Source organism: Pagrus major, chromosome 6 (assembly GCF_040436345.1).
Source record: "Pagrus major chromosome 6, Pma_NU_1.0".
Taxonomy (NCBI): domain Eukaryota; kingdom Metazoa; phylum Chordata; class Actinopteri; order Spariformes; family Sparidae; genus Pagrus; species Pagrus major.
Genome location: NC_133220.1, coordinates 13420379 through 13438449, shown reverse-complemented (window position 1 = coordinate 13438449; position 18071 = coordinate 13420379). Strand labels below are relative to the sequence as shown.

The window sequence follows — 18071 nt, the reverse complement described above, 5'->3', positions numbered from 1 at the left end:
TTAGTTAGGGATATTTTCATGTGCATGAAATAAAAGTCAAATTAAATGTGTCGCATTATTTTGGGGAACCAAAAATATTCATAAAACAAAATATAAATTCAGATATGACACAGAATAAACAATCAAGTGAAACACTAAAACATCCCTAACTAATGTTGAGTGGTGTAATTTTCCCCCGCTCCACAAGAGGACGCCAGAGGTTTAAAAACAAAAACAGACCCAAAAAAAACACGTGGGCCGAACCGGACGACAAAATGTGCTTCCTCCGGCAAAACCCCGCCTCCACGTTTCCATGCATTGGCGCGCTTCGCGTCTGTGGCTGTGGCTCTCTGCTCCTCCCCGGGTGGTGGTGGTGGTCGGACTGACTCTGTAGCGGGCTGCGGGTGAAAACACAGCAGGCATGAGTGCAGCGGGTAGTGCTCGGCCCGGTCCGGCCGCCGGCCCGGTCCAGCAAGGACTGAAAGAGGCTCTGATCGAGACGCTGACGGCCATCCTGTCCCCGGTTCAAGAAGTGCGCGCCGCCGCGGAGGAGCAGATCAAAGTGCTGGAAGTGACAGAGGGTGAGTGGGGGGGGATAGTTTGTGAACGCTAGTTTGAGGAGTTATCGGCGGCTAGCTGCCCGGTGTCCTCACTCATCATCGGCGTGGGCCCTCCGAAGGGGACATGCGGACAGCTGTCTCCTTCCTCCACCGGGGCTAACTTTGTTTTTGCTAGGCTGAGAAGTAGCTAACAGCCACAACGCGTTAGCCGGGGCTGACTGTCTTGGCTCCGAGTTGCTAACGCTAGGCCGTATTTCCAGAAGTTAGTGATGACCAAGTTAGCTTAAAAACGTGTTGTCCTCACCTCAGCTCCGGGTGTTATCTGCTCAGTGTTGTTCAAACTGCAGTTGTCGGACAAGTCACAGCTAACCCGCAAGTATAATCATTAACGCTAGCTAGGGAGGAAGTTGTGTTAAGCACATGGGGGGGGACTGTGTGGACCCCGGCCCCGGCAGCACAGCAACAGGGTGGACGATACTTATCCTTCTGCCTCTGTAAAAAAAAAACATCCAGTTATCGTTTATTTAAGCGTACTTGTCCGTAATGTGTGTAAATATAGCTAATATATGGACACAAATCTGAAGCTACTAGCTAGGCACGCACCTTTTCTGGTCTCGAGCGCTTTGGAAGTTAACAACGTCACTTGGGAAAAAAGGGGGGAGATGACAGCAGTTAGCCTCCTGAACCAGCTGCTGCTAAAACAAATACTTTATACATCTTATGAGCGACAGTGGGTGAGACGCTGCCGACTTCTAGTGAGCCCAAAACTTAGATTACTCCCATTTTATTTACTTTAATATTCATTTTTTCCCGCTGTTGCTATGGGAACCGTCAAATGCCCGATGACAGATTTTCCCGCGAAGTTGTCTCCCAGGAGCCTCTCCCGCCTTACATCCTGCCAGCTCCATCATCATCATCATCAGCAGCAGCACCATCAGGGTACACATGGAAGAGGGACAGACAAAGAGGATAAACTTTAAGGCGTGAATGAGATGGATAACTTGCGTCTCATGGCTGATACTGGTAGACAGATCATTTCACAAGGTCCCAATATGAAATCTATAAAAGCCTGAAGAAGATAAATGAGCAAAGACAGAGGATTGAATGATCCATAGCTCTAAAAACATTGGTTGTGTTAAAACTTTTCCGCTCACCTCTGAGCTTTTATCGAACACGGGTTGCAAATTGCAGTTGTGATGTCTTCCTCGAAAACTGTATAAAAAAACGAGAAACAAACATCCACATAGAGAGCTGAAGTCGAGCCTCGTCCGGTGTGCTCCACGGGACCTTATTTCAAAAAAAGTTTGTATGGTAGTGGATGGAAAGACGACTAATTTTTCAATCCAGCTTGACCCTAACCCTCCACCGGAAGGGGTGTGACTGATACTCAATTTCTGGGGGCAGTACTAACATTAGGGTGTCATAATTCCTATATCGATAGGCTGATATACATACATTTTTTGCTGAGATCCCTAAACTGTGGTTATTAAACAGTTGTGACAAAGATTGTAACAGAGACAGGATATTTTATAATTTAACAATCAACTTTTTCCTAAACAGCATCAGTGCAATTAAAACGGCAAACTTCAATAGGAATTTAAGAATTATAATTGACCCCCTGCATCTTTTTTTGCATTATAATCACTAAACGTTTTCTTATCGGCCAACATATAAGCTGATGTATCTGTGATAAGCCTATCTGCTGGTCTGGCTCTACTCCACATCGACGACAGCACGTTTGGCTCTATAGTCTGTACTACGTGACTCTACCCAGATGCAGCAGTTTGAGGTCATGAGCACACCGGGCTGCCCTGCTTCTTCTTCTTCTCTTTCTTCTGCTCTGTGTTTATTTGTGGGTCGCAAACCAACTTTCAAGGTGTAAAAAGTCACCTACTGTATTGGAGTTTTTACATTCCCAATATCGGTATAAATCATGCATCTCTATTATCTCAGGTAAATATCAGGTATCAGGTATTTATCAGGTAAATATCTCACCATGTGCATTACTGCAATAACGGCCCACGATAGGCACTTTCTTCCTGCTCCTCCTCCATTCCAACTTGTGTCGACTTAGTTAAAATAAATGTTTTGACCCCGTCAATTTGTCTTCTTGTCCTGCTCTTATATTCTGTGAAGCACCTTGTAACTTTGGTTTTGAAAGGTGCTATAGAAATAAAGTTTATTATTATTATTAAGACACGAATGTAAAAGGATACCAGCATGGTGGCACCTTGTCTCTCAGTTTAACAATGAAATAAAAACAGTGAAAGTATTAGAAGCTAATATAAAGCCCCGAACAACTTGAATAAGTACAAAAAACAGTTGATAAACCTTACATAGAATGTCTCAAATGGACTTTACAAGCACCTTGGACATGAACTTAACATTATGTCTGAGGTAAACTATTGATGACAGTTGGTGTTTTGGGGGAAATAATACCCATAACCCATCATGTTCTTTTTTTGATATGGGACAGATGGATACAGTACCTAGTGGCTGTAGCTTATCCTCCACCAGACTTCCCATTGTCTGTCCTGCGATCCTCGTGCCCTGGTGAAAGGCTAATTGTCCACACTGTGTGTCGGCTGTACTGCAGCGTCGCAGCGAGGCCGGCCCTTTCCGCTGGCCCCTTTCTAAGGCAGCCACTTTGTAGGATTGTCAGCATTAACATTGTCTTCTGGCGCCTGATGTCACTCTTAGTAAAACCCAGTCGGAGAGAGCGGGTTCAGAACTGAGGTTGATGCTGATCCTGAACTGTGTGTTAATCTCTCTGCATGCCTGTCAGCCCAGGTTCAATCCATAGTGTCTGTTAGCTTTGTACCTCAGTGGATTATTGGGATGTGTTTAGCCTTTGAACCAAATTACACAGTCGTTGTCATTTATTGCAGTACAGTATTTATCATATTTAGTTCCAGCTTAGATACTATTGTTCCTCAAATATGCTCTGGCTTTATGTGTTTGTTTGTTTCTTTTTTATCTTGGCATCACACAGTGCATCTGTGTCATTGCTGCAGCTATTTAATCTTCCAGGAAAACGAATGATCATAACTTAAAAACAGCAACATCTGCCACTACAAAAGAACATATATACATTAACTTTATTGAAGTTTGCATTTAGTAGGCACATTGTCAGAAGCAGAGTCAGCATGAGTTTGTGCAGATAGATCTGTGTTAATTTGCCTTTGCTTTCCACCCTTGTTCAGTTCCTTGATGTGACTCTTTAGTACTGTATAATGCTCTGCATGATCTGAGCTCTCTGATTTTTGTCTTAATTATTTTTTTTGCTAACTTGTTTACGTTGTAGAGTTTGGCGTTCACCTGGCAGAACTCACAGTTGATCCTCAGGGAGCTCTCGCAATCCGTCAGGTGAGCATAGCCCTGTCTACACATGCATGTCACAGTTCTTCGGACATTATTGATCATGATCAGCTCATGCGTTGTCCTGACTGTGATTACAGTTGGCATCAGTTATCCTGAAGCAGTATGTGGAGACTCACTGGTGTTCCCAGTCAGAGAAGTTCAGGCCTCCTGAAACTACAGATCAGGTAAACATGTCCTCACCTTGGATACATCTGTTCTGCAAAAGCTCTCTTTTCTCTTTTAATTTGACCTCAGAGGACTTTTTGAGCTGAATTTTGTCAAACTCTGGTGTCCCCATCAAGGCTAAAGCTGCTATTAGAGGGCTGTTGCCCAGCGGTCTGCGAGAGGCGATCAGCAAAGTCCGCTCCAGTGTTGCGTACGCCGTGTCGGCCATCGCCCACTGGGACTGGCCCGAGGCCTGGCCGCAGCTGTTCACCCTGCTGATGGAGATGCTGGTTAGCGGAGATGTCAATGCTGTTCATGGGGCCATGAGGGTCCTCACAGGTAAATAATGAAACACACACACACCGAAGCTGTACATGTACATCCTCTAAAATCTGTTACCGTCACGTTTTCTACCATCAGATTGCTTTTGAAAACTTGTTTTTTTGTCTTGTTTCACATTTGGCATCTTTTGTTGATAGAGAGCAGACCAGGTTACCTCAACACAAAGCCTGTAAGATTTAACAATTGGATTATTGCAGAAAATAAGCTCTGTGGCAAACACAAGTTTATGATTCTTCACATTTTGTTCAGCAAGATAATCTGCACACATGAACCAACCAGTGTTCTGATTGCGATCCTGGCCTAGGCGATAATAATCAATGTATTTTCGTCTCCTACGGATCATGTCATGCACCCACATCATTCTTGCTCTGATGTCCCGATGTCAGATTAAAAAAACCAAACAGATAGTAAACTGCAGAGGCGCAATGTATCAAACAACAGCGGCTATCAAGACACACGTGCAGCGTTTTTTGTATCAGTGCACAGGGGCTTCATCTCAGTGCTCCTGAGTGCACTGCCAGCACTTTTCTCCCGGAAAAAAACGCTATGTGGACGCAGGCTCCGAAGCTTGTGCTAACCGCAGACTTATTTCCAAAAACCCATTAAAAAAAACTGATTCATTCCTGCGATACTCTATTTTGACATTGACAGAAGGAAACATTTGAGACAAAATTCAAAAATATGTGAAGTAATAACTTCTTAAATAAAAACTTAAATATTTTTTAAGTCTTTATGTTTTGTAACAAGCTGTCTTATATGTCCAGAGTTTACTCGGGAAGTGACGGATACTCAGATGCCGCTGGTGGCTCCAGTAATCTTACCTGAAATGTACAAGATCTTCACCATGGCCGAGGTATTACCACAACTCTTATCTTCTAGTGAAATTATGCCTATGAGGAATACAGTCACTGTATTATTTTTAGTTAACTACTCATAGCAACTGCACTTTCTCATGTTGCTGATATCGCTTATTGTTCTGCACTGTTTTTGACATGAAGTTTGAGTCGTCTTAAATGATGATCTGAACTGTTTCAGGTGTACAGTATTCGTACTCGATCCAGAGCAGTGGAGATATTTACCACCTGTGCCAACCTCATCTGTGCTATTGAAGAGCTCGAGAAGGTGAGACAGTTACAACAAGACATGATGATTTCTTCAGGTATTGTATGAATAATTACATATTTATATAATGGACCTTTTTTTACTTTTAAGTAACTGTCTTTTGCCATGGAAAAAGTTGTTAATTTACTTTGAAAGAGATCATTTCTCAAAAAAAATACAACTGAGGATAGTGTGTTTGGGTTTTCTCTTAAATCAGTGTTTGTGAAATGTTTTGCAGGTTTGCTGTAGTATCACAGTTGTATTTACTGAACCTCCTGTATAGGGTGCAGCCAAAGCGTTGATCTTCCCCGTGGTGCAGCAGTTCACAGAAGCATTTGTGCAGGCTCTGCAGATGCCTGATGGACCCTCATCTGACAGCGGTCTCAAAATGGAAGTCCTCAAGGTGAGAGACTGAGAAGAGTCATTGAGTAGTTGTTTAGCGTGACTCTAAAGTATCTCAAACTCGGAAGGGAAACCTCTTATGTTTAACTGTGGAGGAGAGAAGAAGATACAGTTTGGAGGGAAATAAAGTAAATCTATTTGCAGTTGCAAATTTGTCACTTTTTAGTATGTTTGGATCTGTTGGGCAATTATTATTTATTCACTCAAGTAACAAGATGAGAGAAGTTATTTTTAATTATTTCGCAAATGTGTCTGCAATTAAGGTTTTTAATTCATATTTCCACTACTTCATCAGGCAGTAACAGCGTTGGTGAAGAACTTCCCCAAACCCATGGTGTCCTCCATGCAGCAGATTTTACCCATTGTGTGGAATACACTGACCGAAAGTGCAGCTTTATATCCTTCACAAGTTCCTCCTGCTGTTAGTGTTGTTGATGATTAGTCAATTGCAGCTTCTTTAAAGTGAGGATTTGTTGCTTTTTTGCCATTTATGACTGTAAATGAAGGTTTTGGACTGTAGTTTGGACAGAAGAAGCAATTTGAAGATGGCACTTAATGGCTCTGGGAAATTGTGATGAGCATTTGACATTTTATAGACTAAACGATAAATTGATAAATCTGCCACTTTTCACGATTAATTGATTGAAAATAATCTTTAGTTACGACTCTGTTCATTGTAAATGCCTTGTTAAGACCAGTGAGCAAAAAATTGTTTCCATTTGTGGTGAAAAAAACATATAACCAGAGGTTTTACTTCCTTTTGGACATTTGTCTCAGACACTTGTGAGATTTTGTGGGCTTTTGGTTACAGAACATTGTCTCAAAACCACTGAAATCCACCTCAGTTCAGCAACTCATGCTGTTGCCCAGAAGTGACCTGCTTACTCAGCAAAATCAAAAGCTTTCATGTCGAGACATACATACTGTAGACTCCATAATCTACTTCTGAAATAAACTTTGTCAGACTGGGTGAAGCGGATAGTAAGACTGTAAAAATCCTGTGAGATGAGTACTGGCGAGAGAAACAAATGAAAGCTAAAGAGACTGAAAATGTTCTTTTAGTCAAGTCTTCCTTAACCAGATGTTCACTTATGTGAGGACAGAAGTCAACTACACAGAGGAAGTGGATGATCCTATTGACTCAGATGGTGAGCAGAGTTCACATCATCCTGACTTTTTTTTCTTTCATCTGTTTGTACACAGACTTTGAGGGTTTTTATCGCCAAAGCCCCTTTTTGAAATCTTATAAGGTATTATTGGCTCATTTCTGCAGGTGAGGTTTTGGGATTTGAGAATCTGGTGTTCAGCATCTTTGAGTTCGTGCACACGCTGCTGGAGAACAACAAGTTCAAGAGCACAGTGAAGAAAGCCCTGCCTGAACTCATCTACTACATCATCCTGTACATGCAGATCACTGAGGATCAGGTGAGGGTGCTTATATAGCAGTATGAGTAAATACAGTGTGTGTATTTACGGTGATTAACTGGTGTCAGGTCTGATCGTTTGTCCTCGTGTTTCTTCAGATCAAAGTTTGGACAGCTAACCCGCAGCAGTTTGTAGAGGACGAGGATGACGACACCTTCTCCTACTCTGTCAGGATCTCTGCTCAGGACCTGCTGCTGGTGAGAGAAAACATACAGATCTCATATTGCAAAATTCACAACAAATCACCTCTTGATCAGAAAGTTAATACAAGTAGTTAAACCAGATGTTAGTTTAGCTTGTGTCGTCCATGTAATGTAGCAGTTCTGCAATAAAAAAAAAATGAGTTTTTTTGTTTCTTTCTGTTACCGTCACAATTTATGATAAACGAGGTCCAGCTGCTATTTGTGACACCAGAGAAGATGGACCTGCTGTCAGTCACTGATGATGTAGGATGACAGTCACCAAAACTGTCCAATCAATGTCCATAAAACAACCTGTCAGTCTATCAGATCCATGCCTGCAGCTCTTAGTGTCTTTGTAAACGCAAATGAAATCGGAACTTTAAGACAACCATATTTGTATTTTTTCCCCTCTGCCACGACCAACCCAGAATTAGTGTTGTCATGATACTGGAATTTCTAACTTTAATACAATACCTTGAAAAAATATAGATGTGGTCACTACAGCTGTGTGTGTGTCAACTCGCTGTCGGAGAGGAGAGAGCAAGACATCTCATCACACTGATATCTTCACCGTATTCACACAAAGTGCTTCTCAATCTCTTAAATGGAACCCATTTTTTGTGTGATGAGCAAGTCAGTTTGCATATTAGTTTCCAGGCAAAATGCATGAGGAACTGAGTAAAATTAAAATGTTATCTTTTCAGCAATATTTTGCTCGGTCAGGTCTGCAGAGGGCAGAAGGACATTCATGCCTGCCAGGTTTCTACACATAATTCACGAGAAAACACCTCCTTGCTCTCCCTTTTCTTCTCCTACACATACACCCTCCACAAAGACTCGAGGCATCTGTTGAACCACGTTGCCTTAGTCCTTGAAACGGACTGAAAATGGATGTTTACTCATGAACAGAGCTTTTTCTATGCGGTGTTGAATCATAGAAATGCTGAGCAGTGCAGTCACGTGTCAAACAAGGGTCACAAATGTCCAGCATGTATAAGTTTGCTGCAGCAACTCTGCTCAACAGCTCCCTTTGCAGCCCTGAGAGTGTGTATGACGATGGTAACCTTTGACCTCTGCTTTCAGGCTGTTGCCGCAGAGTTTCAGAATGAGAGCGCAGCGGCGCTGGCAGCGGCGGCGACCAGACACCTCCAGGAGGCAGAGCAAGCTAAAAACAGTGGCAATGAGCACTGGTGAGGAGAAACAGACTCCGACTGCATCCCAGTGTCTGGTCTGAAAGCTTTGTTGAATTTGAGTGACATTCCTGCTGTAATTGAGGCCAAATCTCTAAATGTTTTTATTGTGTTTGATTTCATCTGTGCAGACCTGTGCTTTTAAGTCAGAAAAGTAATTGTTAATTTAACCAGGTGGAAGATCCATGAGGCCTGCATGTTGGCCCTCGGCTCTGTCAAAACAATCATCACAGAGAACGTGAAGAACGGTCGTATCCAGTTTGACATGCACGGTTTCTTGGCCAGTGTTATCCTCGCTGATCTCAACTTGGCAGGTGAGTCCTAAACTGACCCCGTTTATAAAGAAATCAAATTACTCTGAAGTTCCCTTTGAAAGTGACTCAATGTCTCACGGGGAACACATTACTATAAATAGACAGACAATATCATTAGCGGATTGGAAAGACATCACAGTGTCGTGCGAAATAACTGCCTCACTGTTGCTTCTATTCACTTGTTCTTCTCTGCTGCCTCTTGTTTTTGTTTTCTCTTGACCAGCGGCGTCTCCGTTCCTCCTCGGTCGAGCTTTGTGGGCGGCCAGTCGATTCACAGCCGCCATGTCTCCTGAGCTCATCCAGCAGTTCCTCCAGGCCACCGTCAGCGGCCTCCACGACAGCCAGCCGCCATCTGTCCGCATCTCCGCGGTCAGGGCCATTTGGGGGTGAGCAAGCCGTGATTTGAAATGCAGTGCTAACCGGCTGTAGTCTGGGAAAACATATCAGTCCATCTAAACACTGGCTGAGTTAGTTGCTGAACACATTCTGTCTGTCAGGAATCAACACTTAAGAATGTATTTTTCCTAAATGCATAAAAGACTGAAAAAGTTGCAGATAATACAATTTGAATCCCAACCTTTCAATAAGCATTTCAAGAGTTTAAAAGTGTCACTAATTAATGATAAAGTTATAAAAATGTTAAGTTGATACCGCCTCTTCATTGACGCCAACTATCCATGTCTTTCTCCAGGTATTGTGATCAGCTGAAGCTGTCGGAGAGCACCCACGTCCTTCAGCCCTTCCTCCCCAGCATCCTCGAGGGACTGGTCCAACTTGCTGCCCAGTTCAGCTCTGAGGTGCTCACCCTCGTCATGGAGACCCTGTGCATCGTTTGCACCGTCGACCCGGCCTTCACCACCAACGCCGAGAACAAGATCTGCCCCCTCACCATTGCCATTTTCCTTAAATATAACAATGGTACGTCTCCTCTGACCACATCCTCTGTCAGACTGTAATGCTACATGCACACCAAACTTTTTCTTTTCTTTCAAGACTTGGGACTTTAAATTGTCCAGCTTGTCTGTAATACTTTGGCATGGATAAGCTGGAATCAGTAAGGGAAAAAACATGTTTCCCCGAGAAGACATAGACGTGTTCAGTTAAGAGACGCATATATTTGATTTGTCTCCTCTCTTCTCCTCAGACCCTGTGGTGGCGTCCCTAGCTCAGGACATCTTTAAAGAACTGGCTCAGATCGAAGGCTGCCAGGGCCCCATGCAGATGCGTCTCATCCCCACACTGGTCAGCATCATGCAGGCTCCGCCAGACAAGATTCCCTCTGGACTGTGTGCTGTAAGTATACAGGGCCAAAAAAAGACATAGAAGTGTAGAAAGAAAGGGTGGCACAATAAGCCTAACAGTGATAAGGTCAGTTATTCTGCACTTCTTTGGTCCATAACACGATGTCCCAGAAAAACTACAGGCAAGCTTCTGTCTCATGCCAACTTTTCCCCCTGATCCACACTTTGGTGCATCGCCAAAGTTTTGCAAAAAGAAAATGGGCAGTTTTCAGTTAAATTTGTCGGAGATGTTGATGATGAGTGGGGCCTGTAATGGTTGTCCTTGTACTTTGTCCAGCATTATACTTCTGATGGTGTCAGCTCCTGCCTCCATCCATATTCATTGATCTCATCTCATGATGCACCCAGGGCTTGTACAAGTGCTGGAAAACCTTGAAAACTCTTACATTGTAATGTGGTGCAGTATAGGGCCATGGGATAGAATCGAACCTGGGCCGCTGCAGTGAGGACCGAGCCACTGTACATGGACCGCATGCTCTACCAAATGAGCTATGGGCGTGTCCCAATAGTTCGCTTTTTGCTTTAAAAATAAAGTAAGTCGGATATCCAAATTCCCTCTGGGACTTCTTGGTTGATGATTTGTATCGTCCGGTTTTAGTGGTCTGCAATACAAATGCCAGTCTTGTATTTATGAACCAGGATACTTTGTTAAATTAGATTCAGGTTTTCATACCAAAGTACTTTATCTTTTGTCCCAAGGTGCTGTAAAAGCTTGTAAATGCACCTAAAGTATGCTTGAAAAGTGATGATGTAAAGATGTAGGAGCCTTGTGTACCAGTCAATCAACTAATAAGCATATAAACTTGATGGCTTCTAAATTTGCATTTTACAGTCTAGTCAGTTTATTATGCTTCCTTTGCATTTGCTCATGCTGTATATTCCAGTGTTAGCATTAAGATGATTAAATAATGTCTGTCAGCAACCACATAAGTTCCTAATGTCCTGCTCACCCGGTGCTTTGCCTCTAATCCTGTGAAATAATGACTCAGCATTGAAATGCATGAGATTCACAATTAAATCTGACCACTTTACTTCTCCTCTGTCCGTACCACAGACGTCAATAGACATCCTGACCACAGTCGTCCGAAACACCAAATCCCCTCTCTCAGAGATGCTGGTGTGTCAGGCGTTTCCTGTGGTGGCTCAGTGCACCTTACGCACCGATGACAACACGATAATGCAGGTAAACCAGAGTTGATGTTTTTTTTTTTTAATATAACGAATAGATATTCAATTAAAAACTAAATTATGTGTAACCTCCTCTACAGTCTAACTCCGCTCTCTTTCATCACTTCCCTCTCCTCTCCTCCAAAGAACGGTGGCGAGTGCCTGCGAGCGTACGTCTCCGTCGCCCTCGAGCAAATCGCTCAGTGGAGGGACGAGCAGGGGAACAGCGGCCTCTGGTACGTCATGCAGGTGGTCAACCAGCTGCTGGACCCTCGGACCTCAGAGTTCACGGCTGCCTTCGTGGGCAGGTTGGTGTCCACTCTGATCTCCCGGGCAGGAACCGAGCTCGGGGAACAGCTGGACCAGATCCTCCGAGCGATTCTGAGCAAGATGCAGCAAGCTGAGACTCTGAGTGTCATGCAGGTAGGAGGAGGCTGAACCATCAGATGAGCTCGTGACGTGTTTGATAACCTGGTCTTTATTTGTTGATGGTGCAGTTACCTTCACTACTTGATTAATTCTCCTGTCATGTTCTCTGTAGTCTCTGATCATGGTGTTCGCCCACCTGGTTCACTCCCAGCTGGAGCCTCTGTTGGAGTTCTTGTGCAGTCTGCCTGGTCCAACAGGGAAACCTGCCCTGGAGTTTGTCATGACAGAGTGGATGAGCAGGCAGCACCTCTTCTACGGACAGTACGAGGGTAAAGTCAGGTTAGACAACATTTTCATTAATCCTTTGTTTCTAAAAAAAATGATTTTAAAACAATAACATAAAGTTGAAATTAGCGATTTCTCTGTAGCTTTCAAGTGCTAGCGGTGGCTCAGCATCCTCTGTAAATAAGAATGGGAATTGAGAATGATAATTTGATCAGATGCATGCCTTTTTTTTTTTAACACTGTTTCTACACTGTGTTCAGATACAGACACGATAAAACATTTGCATTGAGGCTGAAAATAGGTATATTAAAGATATTGTCATCAATAAGATCTTATCCATTCCCATTGCTATCTGTCGACCACATCATCATGCAAACTGAGAATCCATTATTCACACCCACTTCACACACTGATTGGTCAGCTGTGTGTCGGCAAGATTTTTTTTCTTTTCATTATTTACACCAACATTTCTCTCACTTTTGTCGTGTACAAATGAGTGCAACACTAGAAAATGCCTTCCAGGAGAGACCATCTGAAAACGTTAAAGTTCAATGGCAGCTATACACTTTTGCTTCCTGATGTCTCACAAACTAGTTATTTTAACTCAGCCTTTAGATCGAAACAGCTGGCACTGCAGCTCTGCAATTGGATGATTCTGGTTGTGCCAGCTTTAGGGTACTTGGCATCAGTGACATTGGGTTTAATCTTCCACATTGATTGACAGTTTCTGCTTCCAGTATAGCTCTAAAAATGACATAAGAAGGCTTCTTAAAAGCCTTCAACTATTTCCTTCTTTTCTCCACCCTTGTAACATATCTCAAAATTTTGTCATCTGTTTTTTTCCTGCAGCACGGTGGCTCTCTGTAAGCTGCTGCAGCACGGTCTCAACACTGACGACAAACGTCTGCAGGACATTGTTGTGAAGGGAGAGGAGATCTACAGCCCTGAAGACGGCATTCGCACACGCTCCAAAGCTGCCAAGAGTAAGGCTCCAAATCCCTTATAGAGAGATGAACCCATCAACACATTAGATAAATACCTTTTTTATAGATACTTTTTCACACAGGCTGCTTAAGTTGCAACAAACACTTAACATCCATACAGCAGTATTAGGATATGTACCACAAAACCGTGAGTGCTTTTAATGTTGAATTAATGTTCTTCCTCCTCCACAGACCCAGAGAGGTGGACCAACATTCCTTTGCTAGTGAAGATCTTTAAATTGATCATCAATGAGCTGTCAACGGTCGTGGAGGCAAACACCAGCAGGGCAAACGCAGCAGACTGGAGCCAAGGTGAGAATATATAACACGAAGGCTTTTTGATGAACACTATTGAGTGGATTGACCTTGCATCTAGCCTCTGTGCCTATGGTATCTCTTGTATGAAATTATTGAGAGGAAACAAGATGTCAGCCTAAATCTAAACCTCTGTTCTGCAAGCCGTTATTTATTTTTGTGTATTTATTTCCTGTGCCACTGTCAGCTCTCAATTTGACAATACTAACTGGTGATTTATCACTACATGCTTAGCATTCCCATCGTCAAAATGTCCTGATTTCAATAAATGTTAAGTAGAATAAACTTTAACCACTGTTGGATCCCTGCAGACTGTAGATTTGTTGTATTTCCTTTTTGGAGCTGAAAAAATAGGACAGCAGACATTTCCTTCACCAGCTGTTGTTTCTCTCAGACTCCAGCGGTATGTGGGAGGACAACGAGGCGGAAGAGGGTGAAGATGATGATGAGGAGGACGAAGGGCTCGCAGGCCAGCTGCTTTCTGATCTCATCGCATCGAACAAATACGGTACTAGGTTCTCCCCAGTGCCTCAGCTATTCCTGTAGATTGTCTTATACGTTGTTTTAGGTTACTAAGCTTCCGTATGCTGGTGTGTTCTTGTCTTGCAGATGATGATTATTACGAGGATGATGAGGAGGATGATCCAGATGCTTTGAAAGACCCCATATATCAGATTGACCTGCAGGTACACTCACTTTAAACTTTTTAGTTCCAGTGTCTCTATTTAAATATCTCCATTAGTCACCTGGATATAAACCTTAAATGTTGAATGACCAATATAAAAATGTGCATAAAAATGTAGGTGAATGTCTCTTGGTTCATGAAACTTTAAAGCACTACGACACATTTTTTATTGTGAAAAATCTACGGCCTTTTAAAAATCGATATAAAAGCTTTCCGGGAAGAACTGGTCGTTCAGAATGGCCGCTGCCGTCATGGCAAGATGCAGCCATCGTCGCCAGTGTAAGAGAGCGTTTTCTGTCCAAGAGTGATAATCAGATCAGAAGATGCTCCAGTTATAAAGGGGCTTTAGGCTGAAATGGTTCAAGCCTGGTTAGATTAATCTTTGAGGATGAAGCATGCAATTTGCACTTCCAACATCTGATTAATAACTGTAAGTTGATTGTGCCGTGCTATTTCTAGGACTTGCTTAAATGTCTTGGTCAACAAAATGCAAACTGTGTGTTTCTAACTGGAGAAACTTCAGATCCATTCCCTCTCTTGTGGACTCTGGTCTTCTACCTGCTTCACTATCAGATCCTTCCTTGTTTTTAACTCAATTTAGTGAATCTGAACCGTGATTGTAAGGGCTCGTGCACATCTTCAGTTTCTTGTAGACGGGTACATGGGTGTATAGGTGAGAGAAGGGGAAAGTCCACCACAGTATTCCTGCAAAAACTTTATTGGAGGTCCAACATTTAGTCCTTAGACCTTCACCAGGTGAAACTAAAATGGTACAAACGTACACCTCCAATCAAGTGTTTTGCGAGTAAAAGAACAGCAAATCTAAACTTGAATTTGTATTAGCTCTCCACCTCTGTTTTGATTAATCTGAATTCCAGACAGAGATCAGTTTATTGCTTTCTAACTCTGTACTGTATCATCCCTCTTCCCAGGCCTACCTGACAGACTTCCTGACACAGTTCGCCCAGCAGCCATGTTACAGCATGTTCTCAGGCCACCTCAACAACACTGAGAGACAGACCCTGCAGTCTATAGGCCTCTAGCCCCGCCGTCGGCCGCTCCAACACATCTTCTTCCATTTACAACGCCCTCTCTTCTATTGCCCCATCACTTCTGCTCTCATGACGGATTTACAACACAGCAAAGAAAAAGGAGAAAGAAACTTGGGATGATGGACTCGGCAGAGGAAGGGAACAGGGTTTAAAAAATGGACATGCACTTATCATAACTCCCCTGTCTCTACATACATGTGATGGGATGAACAGAGGAAACGGTGAGAGGCTGTTCTTGAAGAAGGCCAGAGGACTCACCATTTTAGAGTTATTTCAGACTGGACGAGAGGCTTGAATAAAAAGGTCTAGGCTTCACAGTGGGACAGGTGAACCACGAATAATGAACGGACTATTTTGCCGTGTCCTATTTGTAACTTAGCCCGTTATTTTTGTGTTTCTGTGTAAACAGAGTAAAATGCAACATGGAAAATACTTTTGAGAGACTTTATAATGATTGAAGGATTGTCAAAAAAAACAAAAAACACCCCGATGTTTGGAGGGAAACATTTGGCGGCCTTGAATTCCAGAAAACGTCGACTGTTTCTGACAGGAAATGAAAAGCTCTTCGACCTGCTGTCATGTCTCGGGGTACAGTGGGTGTTTGGGAATTCTCACTGTTGCAATGGTGATTCACAGCCCTGTCATTTCCTTCTACCCATTGAAAGTTGGGATGGAAAAATTTCTAAATAAAAGTCCAGAAAGGACAACATTTCCACATTTGATGTCCAGATTCCTTTCTTGTCTCCCTGAGCTGGAAATACGAAACACAGTTCAAGTTATTTCCACTCAGAGTGACACCTCACTGAGCTACATGAGTTTATTTCTTACCTTTTTGGGGAAAATGAAAACATTTCTTCAAGGTGTCTTGGTTTACAGATGTGTGCTCACTATAAAGTGTCTGTATAATGCAAGTTGTTGCTGATTGTTTTGACATTTTTCTCCTAACCTTCAACTATCAAAGCTCATTCGTATTTTGACAGAATTGAACTTGTTTTGGATGCACATCATTTTAATTCTGATTATCCAACAATCAATATGCTTAATTTAGAGAAAGAAATCGCTAATATTCTCATAACACTGAAATTATTTTGCATTTATAAGCAGTATCTAAATATTTTAATGTTGGAGTAGAATAAATTGTTGATACTTCTGTTTTATATTACTGACTGATAACAGTGTTTTAAACTTGAACATGATGCTATGTTTTGTCATGCTGAGTATAGTATCCTTATTATTACCATCTATCATCTAGTTCACAACCAACTGAATACCCCTCTCTGGAGCCAGTGTTTGTTTGTCCATTCTGGGCCACTGTAGAAATATGGTGAAACATGGGTCAACCAAGAACCTACAAAAGAAGAAAGGTTCATCACGTCACTGAATCTTGCTTTGGGGCCAGACTGGTGACAGCTGTATGGATGTCAGTGGGAGATACATGGTGTAACACTAAAACACAACATATCTGTGTTGTATGACTTCTGATGAAGAAATGCCTCCAGAAAATGAAAGCACACACTTCAGAGCGTAGGTTAACCACAGATTTCCTCCCAAATTGACAGGGCTAATAATACTGTGAACAAACAAGGTAGGTCTGACTGATTTACGCTGATAAGACTGCAATTGCACTGCAAACAGGAGCAAAAAGGAACAACACGTCGATAAAAACTTCAGTCTTTAACCTACTTTGTGAAGCGTGTTCTTTCATTTTCTGGAGGTATTTCTTCATCAGAAGTCATACAACGTAAATTTAATTTTAACAGTTTGACTTTGACTTGATGGCAACTTGACATTTTGCTGCCCCAATGCCTCGACAAAAGCAAAACCTCATCAGGCTCTAACTGACAATGTCCTGAACAACAAAGAACACAGACTGCAGAGCCAGACAGGTAGGCTTGTATAGCTGTAGTCAATGGCCTTTAACCCACAGTGTGACCAAGCTAATGACATTAAAGGGATTACAACAAGCAGCTTAAGACGCACACACAGGTGTTTCACTTATTTTGGTTAATTAGGCCTCTGATCAGGTTGAAGTTGAAGGTGCTTTTCCAAAATTAGGTCACCAAACTTGATGAATATCAGCTTTATTAACTGTGTGTACACATATGAGGAGTTTGCAGATAGAAATGGTTACAGAAATAGACATACAGCTAAAAGACAGGTAGAAAATAATCATGGAACTATTACATACATGTAAGTAGGTGGAAAAAATAGGAATATATAAAAAAATATATTAAAACAACACCGACCAATAACAAAAAATGACTACATACAAGTGTTTCTGTAAATTGTAAACAAATAGAAATAGTGCAAAGATTATATACAGTACAGGAAGTATTTTATGTACAGTGTCTGCATTGTATATGCAGTGTGCAGGATTTACGGAGTGATGATATGTACCTGCTAAAGCACAATATGTATTTAAACGCATGTAAACACATAATTAAGTTACTGACAGTGTATCATTTGATCCAGAGGAGAGCCGTTGTTTGTTTGGGCTGCAGTGATGTTTGCTGCCCGTTTCTCGCTTTAGCTGCTTCAGTTTCAGGGCCCTGGTGTTACTGGGACACTTTGTCACATTGTTATTGTTACTACTACTAACGCTTGTGCTAAAAAAAACACAGGCCTGGTGTTACTTCTGCCTCAGGTGCAACCAAACTAGGCTAAACTCTGCACACGTTTGCACAGACAGAAGAGGTCTAGTCAGGCACATGTGTTTGCATGCTGTCTTTATTAGTTCGTGTTTATAAATGCTCTATCTCCTGATATTAGGTATTCATTAAAAAGCTTTTCATTTTTAGATGCAGGGTGCCTCTGGGACCTAAACACGAGGCTGCAGATTCTCCACAGGGTGGAGCTGTTAGCAGTAAGCTTTTCTTTGCATTCAACATTAAACC

At 42.3% G+C, this 18071-nt stretch overlaps 1 protein-coding gene across 1 annotated transcript; it reads left to right on the top strand.

Annotated features, from left to right (window-relative positions):
• The first annotated feature begins 295 nt into the window (after nucleotides 1-295).
• Nucleotides 296-15894, top strand: ipo9 (importin 9). Its single transcript, XM_073468760.1, has 24 exons — nucleotides 296-560; nucleotides 3844-3905; nucleotides 3998-4084; nucleotides 4202-4403; nucleotides 5171-5259; nucleotides 5442-5528; nucleotides 5791-5910; nucleotides 6205-6305; nucleotides 6999-7057; nucleotides 7183-7334; nucleotides 7433-7531; nucleotides 8600-8706; nucleotides 8881-9020; nucleotides 9244-9406; nucleotides 9712-9938; nucleotides 10165-10313; nucleotides 11376-11504; nucleotides 11636-11911; nucleotides 12030-12196; nucleotides 12992-13125; nucleotides 13318-13437; nucleotides 13835-13948; nucleotides 14050-14126; nucleotides 15058-15894. The coding sequence occupies exons 1-24, from the start codon at nucleotides 401-403 to the stop codon at nucleotides 15166-15168; spliced, it is 3132 nt and encodes a 1043-aa protein (XP_073324861.1). The 5' UTR covers nucleotides 296-400; the 3' UTR covers nucleotides 15169-15894.
• The last annotated feature ends 2177 nt before the right edge of the window (nucleotides 15895-18071 follow it).

What these genes read in the sequence shown, in the direction of transcription:
- ipo9 (XM_073468760.1), top strand. Translation starts at nt 401, where the DNA reads ATGAGTGCAGCGGGTAGTGCTCGGCCCGGTCCGGCCGCCGGCCCGGTC. An exon ending in CTATTGAAGAGCTCGAGAAG is followed by an intron (nt 5,529 to 5,790) that starts GTGAGACAGTTA and finishes CCTCCTGTATAG; the next exon opens with GGTGCAGCCAAAGCGTTGAT. An exon ending in CTGCTCAGGACCTGCTGCTG is followed by an intron (nt 7,532 to 8,599) that starts GTGAGAGAAAAC and finishes CTCTGCTTTCAG; the next exon opens with GCTGTTGCCGCAGAGTTTCA.